A 6,862-nucleotide genomic window follows, 5' to 3' on the forward strand; every position below is an offset into this window, starting at 1 on the left:
GCAAACGTCTGTGGATGCATTTCAAACCTGAAGGCACTCATGCAGCAGTCACACGGTGCTTGAGGAGCTGTAAAACCCTTCAGTACAACCACAGAACAACTGCTTGCAGTCCTGGGAATGGCACTGAACCCACTGCACACAGCAGGGTTTGCAAGGACATGGCTGTAGAAGAGCTCAGCTATTCCTCCCTCCTTTCCCCAGACTCACCGCTGCCTCCTCCTGCTCCTCTCACTTTATTATTTCCATCAATTTCTTCTTTATTACAGTTTCTATTTCACTTCATCCTCACACTCTGCCCTCTGAACAGTTTTCACCATGAGCTGGAGCCCTGCAATTGATCCCAAAAGAATAAAACCTGGTGCTGAGAGGCACCTGCAGGGACGGGGCACCTTTTGAAGAGGTCAAAGAACCATCAGAAGCCATAAAATCACACAATGGTGTAGCAGTGGTGATGCAGCAGCATCCTACCAAACAGTCAGAAAGAACAGAGCCAGATTTCTGTCTTCTCCAGGCTCCTTCTCAGAGAAACCAACCCTTCTGGTCAACAAAACTGAGAAGAAAGGAGTGTTTGGGACAGCATAAAACAAACTACAGACACCAATCACAGCAATAGGGCTGGAAATTGATGATCCTCAGGGTTCCTTCCAACCCCATCCTATGATTCCAAAGTCAGCCTCTGTCCAACACATGCACAAGGATGATATATTTAGCACTCCACTAACATTCTCCAACACAGGACATTGCAGCGACAGCCACGTCACGTATTCATTTTTAAGTGTGCTCTCTTTGACCCGCTCCAAGGGAAATATTAAATTGCACAGGGCAAGAATTAAAAAGAAAAAAATTAATTACGCCAACCAAACTACCTGAAAGTCTTCTCAATCCAGTGCCAGGGTTCTGGGTGTCCTCCCTGAGCTGTCACCTAGCTGCATTATGCACGGGAGCTGAGCTTAGATCCTAGTGCACTTGCACAGTAAGCACAGAGCATTTAATATCCACACGTGTGCAGGTGACTGAAGGTGCATGGGACTGTTTTGAAATAGAGATGTCCTGCTGGGCAGCCTGCAGCTGCTGCTGTTCCCTGTTTCACACCTTTGCAGCAGAACATCCCGAGGCTGCGGGTCTCCATCTCATCCACACGTACTGCTCAGTGCAGAGCAGCTTCACCCACATCTGGTCTGTCCCTGAGCAGCACTGCTCACCCACAGCCCTCACACAGACAGCTTGGAAACTCACAGGAAAAGAGCATTTCCAGCACGCTCGTGCTGCCAACTCCAGGCAAAAAACACTACTCCTATTTATAGGAATCTGAATTGGCTGAAAACACAGGAGCCTCAACTGACCACAGCCAAAGCGTGTATCTTTTGTTGGTGGTGCTTTTCCTTTTTCACTGTCCCCTGAAGTTACACCTGAGGAAGAAAGACAAGGCAAGAACCAAAAGGTCCTCAGAAATCACAGATAACTAGGTCATATAACCTCTAATGGCAGTGCTGTTCATCCTGGCTTGTGTTCCACCCAGCAACTCAGCATCAATCCACAGGTTGGTGATCCTGCACACAGCAGGCGGGTTGAAAGCAGGTGATCACTGCGGTCCCTTTCAACCCAGGCCACTCTATGATTCTCAGACCTGCTGGAGCTCAGGGAGCAATGGGACACCACTGGGGTTGGGTGGTGCTGCATGGAGCCATGAGCTGGGTCTGGTGATCCTGTGGGTCCCTTCTGACTCGAGATGTGTGACCGTACGGCTCTGTCGCTGTGTGAGAGCTCCTGCTGTCCCTTCTGCCCTGTAAGCAGCCCTACAGACAGCACAGGGCCACACAATGTGCACAAGCAGCTGCCTTTTCAGCAGGTAGACCTGAATACTTAAAAAGCATTATTCCGTGAACAAGCTGACTTTTTAGAAGCACACATAACGTATGAGTTCACAAGCACATCACTTAAAAACTCTCTCCCACACCCACACAGCAAAACCCAAGCTCCTCCTTCACCACTCTCAATTTTCTACCCCTTGAGACCAACATTAGTCTCCTCCATACAGGAAATGCAGGTGTAAACCCAAGCTCCCAGCCCCACTATCAGCTTCCTGGTGGATTACAGCACACCTGAAGACCTAAGTTTGGATATTTAACCACATTTTCCCCATTTGTCTGCCAGCAGCATCTGCCCAGCGCTGAGAGTACAGAGGTCACCGACTGTTCTCCCCAGAGAGAAGCAGAAAATAGAAGCCTACTGCCTATGGGAAGCAAAAAAAAACACAAACCAATCAAGTCCCAAAGTAGAATCACAGAATCATTAAGGTTGAAAAAGACCTCTGAGACCACCAGCTCCTCACCATGCCCACTGACCACGTCCCTCAGTGCCACATCCCCACCGTTCTGGAACACCCCCAGGGATGGGGATCCCATCACCTCCTGGGGAACCTGTGCCACTGCATCACCACTCGCTGCTCTTTCTGCCCACAAACAGCCAAAGGCCTGAGTGTCTGCAATTGTGACACAGCAACAGCCACAATAAAACCCTGAAATTTCAGACTGCTTGGATTCATTTCAGGTACGCTGATAAAACCGTTTTGGTGTGCAAACAACAAGCCCTGGCCCTGCCAAACCACCTGGACTAGTGTCCTCTGTCCCCAAGTGCCACCAGCCTCACAGTGTCTGCCCGCAGTGGCTGAGGACAGCGTCGCCCCAAGAGGAGCTGACTTCATGTAGATGATGCCTATCTGTAGGGGAAAGCAAAGCAAGAGATGGGTGCAGCACCACTGCAGCACGGGGACACGCTGTGCTGCTTTCTGCTTCTGAACAGGAGGTGAGGGCAGCCACAGGACTCAGCATAACTCACATCACCCCACACGACAGCAGCCCTGTAAAGTGTCTCTCTCCATTTAGCCTTCTGCTGCTGTTGGCATGCTGGGACCAATTTCCATCTCTGGATCAGCTGTGCACCCAACAACGCACCCAACACCACTCCAACACAACCAACACATGTCCACATGGTCAACTCTGGCACCAGGACAACTGGGAGAGGCCTCGGCACTGCTGCCCAAAGAGCTGTGGTGCTCCATTCCATCCCTGGAGGTATGCAGTGTCAGGCTGCACGGGGCCCTGGGCAGCCTGAGCTGGTGGGAGCAGCCAGCGCACAGCACGGGGTTGGAGCTGGATGACCTTTAAGGCCCCTTCCAACCCAAACCATTCCATGATTCTAAGATGCCACGATTCCTGACCCCAGGAGGGGCTGGCAGTGCTGCTCATGAGAACCTGGATCCCATTAGCCAGGCAAATGCCCCGGTGCCAGCTCACCAGAACCTCTCTGCTACCATCAAGACTCCATCACTCACCATCAGCATGCACTCAATGCATCACCTCGCCAGCCACCCAGTTCCTACCCCAGCAGCTCTCACCTCGTGCAGCCAGCACAAAGTACAAACACCTCCATGCCTCCTGATGGCTTTCAACGTCTCAACCCGGAATAATTACCCCAAAAAGCTCCGCAGTGAGATTGTTCCACGAGGAGCGCTTCTGTAAAGAAGCTGTTACACAAATGGCTCTGGCTTCTCCAAGCAGCCCACATCTGCAATGCATGGGGATGGTTTCAGATGAGAAGCAAAGGTGTCCTAGAACTGACCTGCAGCACAACGCTTGCTTTGATACCAAATGTCACATGTCTCTCCAGCCTCTGGGGACAGCACTTGATTCACTCTAAAGTATTCCAAAATGCAAAACACCTGGAGTTAAACTAATAGTAGAGCCACTCGAAAGCAAGAGCACCTCCCTGGGCTGCTAGGGACCAGGAAAGCTCACAACAACCACAAGCATGGTGCCCATCTCCTTCTTGCTTCTTCTCCCAGCGCACGGTCATGTCTTGGGAGAACCCCAAGAACCACAGCCAGCAAAATCCAACCCCAACCCAACATGAAACCTTCTGTCTCTCCGTAATTTTAGCCGACTCAAATGCAGACATCACTCAGCCAGGCACTGTTTCAGCCAAAATAGATCCAGAGGGTGGTGAGGCACTGGCACAGGTTGCCCAAGGAGGCTGTGGATGCCCCATCCCTGCAGGCATTCAAGGCCAGGCTGGATGTGGCTCTGGGCAGCCTGGGCTGCTGGTTGGTGACCTGCACACAGCAGGGGGTTGGAACCAGATGATCACTGTGGTCCTTTTCAACCCAGGCCATTCTATGATTCTATGATTCAGAACAGGAGCATGGTGCCCACTGCGCTTCTTTCTCCCACCCCACAGTTGTGCCTTGGTAGAACCCCAAGAACCAGAACTAGCGAATCCAGCCCCAAACCACGACAAAATCCCCCAGCTGTCCCTAATTTTAGGGGATTCTAATGAGGGCATCGCTCAGCCGGGCATCATTTCAGTGCAAAGAGACCCTCAGCCACTCGAGGTGGGCAGGCACCCAGGCTTTTTGCTCTGCTGTCCTTGCCCGAAGTGCCATTCTCAGCTCTGCCTCCATCCCACAGCAGCTCGGGGTGCCTGTACCAAGTGCTCCCCTCCTTCCAGCCCGGAGCTGAGCGCCCATCAGCACCGCTGCAAACACATTTGCACGGAGCGTCCCGATCCTGCAAGGAGGAAGGCTAAAAAATGCAAAAATATCGTTCAGAAACGACAAGGAAAAAAAAAAAAAAGAAAAAAGAAAAAAAAAAAAAAAGGAAAAAGGAGACACTGCTACCAACTACTGAACCACTCCGTGGGACGCAGCAATAAAACCGTGACGTGGGGAGCGGCTCCCCGGTGGGGAATGCACAGACACAAGGCAGCTCCCCTCCTCCTCCCAGCGCGGCTCGGTGACCTCTTCCTGCCGTCAGGAAACGGGGTGAGGGCTGAAGGGACAAAAAGCGCAGAGCTCGGGCCCCGTTACACCCGCACACCAACCCGAAGGCCCCGCCGGAGGCCCGGGACACGTCCGCACCGCCCCGGCCTCCTCGGCCCAGGCCCCGCCGCGTGGCCCCGCCGCCCGCACCCCGCCAAGGCCGCGCCGTCCCCGTCCCTCCCGCCGCTCCGTTCCGCCCTGCCGCCTCGCGCTCCCCGCCCGGCCTCCCCCCCGCCGGCGCCCGGCCGCGGCGCTCACGCAAGGCCGGGGATGCACGGCCTACCGCCTCCCCGCGGGGCGCGGAGCCCCGGCAGGCCGCAGGCCGCGCTTACTCCGGGGTCGGGTGCTCCGGGTCGTAGAAGTCCCCCATGGTGGGACGGGCGACGTCGCGGGGTCGGGAGGGCAGCGCGGCCCCTCCCGCGGGCAGGGCCGGGCCGGGAGCCCCTCTCCGCCCTCCGAGCCCAGTGGGGCTCGGCTCCGCGGCCGCCGCCTCACATCCTCCGTGGGGCCCCGCGCTGCAGCGGCCGCCGGCGGGGCCCCGCCATCCGCGCCGCGCCGTGCCCTGCCCGCCCGCCGAGCGCCGATCCGCCCCGGCCCGGCCCGGCTCCTCCCCGCCGCGACGTCCGCGCCGCCGCCGCCGCCACCGCTCCCCCCCCGCTTCCGAACGGGGTTGCGGAACGGCACCGGGATCCGACGGGACCACCGGGATAATCGGGACCCGGCGGGACAACCGCCAGCCACCCCCCACCCGGGCAACCGGGACAACCGGGACCCAATGGGACAGCCACCCCCCACCCGGGACAACCAGGGCCCGATGGGACAACCGGGACCCAGTGGGACAACTGGTACCAACGGGACCACCAGGACCCAACGGGACAACCAGGACCCAACAGAACAACCAGGGCGTCACTGGGCAATTTGGACAATCAACATTCATTGGGACAGCCGGTACCTACTGGGACAACCAGGACTAAGTGGGACTGTGAACTAGCATCTACTGGGACAGCTGGGACTAAACAGGATAGCCAGCACCTACCAGGATAACCTGATACCAAACAAGGCAACCAGAACCTACTGGGGCAAGTGTTAGTACCAGGACCCAATGGTCAACAGAGCAACCAGCTTCCCTTCGGGGCTGTCAAAACAACCAGGACAACCAGTGCCCAACAGGATAACTGGGGCCTTTGGGATCACTGAGACCCCCAGGATCAGCACCGCGACTCCATCACTCCTGGGATCACCAGGAACACCAGGATCACCACTGGGACACTTGAGATCAGTGGGAGCCCCGGGATCAGCTCTGAGACCCCAGGGATCAGCACCAGGATCCGTGGGATCAAGGGGACCTCTGGGATCAACCAAGACTTTTGGAATCATCAGAAATGCCAGGATCACCCCCTGACCCCAAAACAACTGGCAACCCCCTGGATTACCTCCTGGGATCAGCGCTGGGGTCACTCACACCCAAGGATATGAGACACAAGCATCCCTGGGACAACCAGCACCCCAGGATCACTGGGACCCCCAGAATCACTCTGCAGGATCTCCAGGGATCCATCACACCCGTGGACATTGGCACCACAGGACACAGCACCCCAACACACGAACACCCCAGGATGGCTAAAAGCTGCTCTTGCCCCTTTCGAAGATTATTTTATTTCTCCCTGGGGGAGAGCTCATTTCCTTGGGAAATTCTGCATGGGCTGAACTTCCAGCTGCTTTATAAGCCTCTGGAAATTGATTATTACAAAGAAAAGGCTGGTGTACACACACTGTTATCACTAGCCCTTAGGCTGAGCAGGCGATACTACAGCAACAAAGTAAACTGCAAGGAATTAAAGCCAAGCAAAGAGCTTGGATTAATTAATTTTCCCAGTGTTTCAGGTGAAAACCCCCAGCTCAGGATGCTGTAACTCACAGTAGGTGCAGCAGCCCACAAAGCTTCAGCAAGGAGCAGGTGGAAGGAAGAAGAGCTACAGCAATGGGCTGTGCGTCGCACTGCAGTGGGGATGTCCCACGTCCAGGTCATCCATGCAAACCAGAGCA

The 6,862-nt window shown here is 55.4% G+C and overlaps 1 protein-coding gene across 1 annotated transcript in view; it reads right to left on the reverse strand.

Annotated features, from left to right (window-relative positions):
* The window catches only part of SETD2 (SET domain containing 2, histone lysine methyltransferase), a 53,871-nt gene extending 48,572 nt beyond the window's left edge, over positions 1–5,299 (reverse strand). The window contains exon 1 of the mRNA XM_048950328.1: positions 5,149–5,299. Coding sequence (XP_048806285.1) covers positions 5,149–5,186 — 38 coding nt within the window. The 5' untranslated portion in view covers positions 5,187–5,299. The remainder of the gene's footprint in view (positions 1–5,148) is intronic.
* Positions 5,300–6,862: the final 1,563 nt, after the last annotated feature.

This window comes from Lagopus muta, chromosome 7 (assembly GCF_023343835.1).
Source record: "Lagopus muta isolate bLagMut1 chromosome 7, bLagMut1 primary, whole genome shotgun sequence".
NCBI lineage: Eukaryota > Metazoa > Chordata > Aves > Galliformes > Phasianidae > Lagopus > Lagopus muta.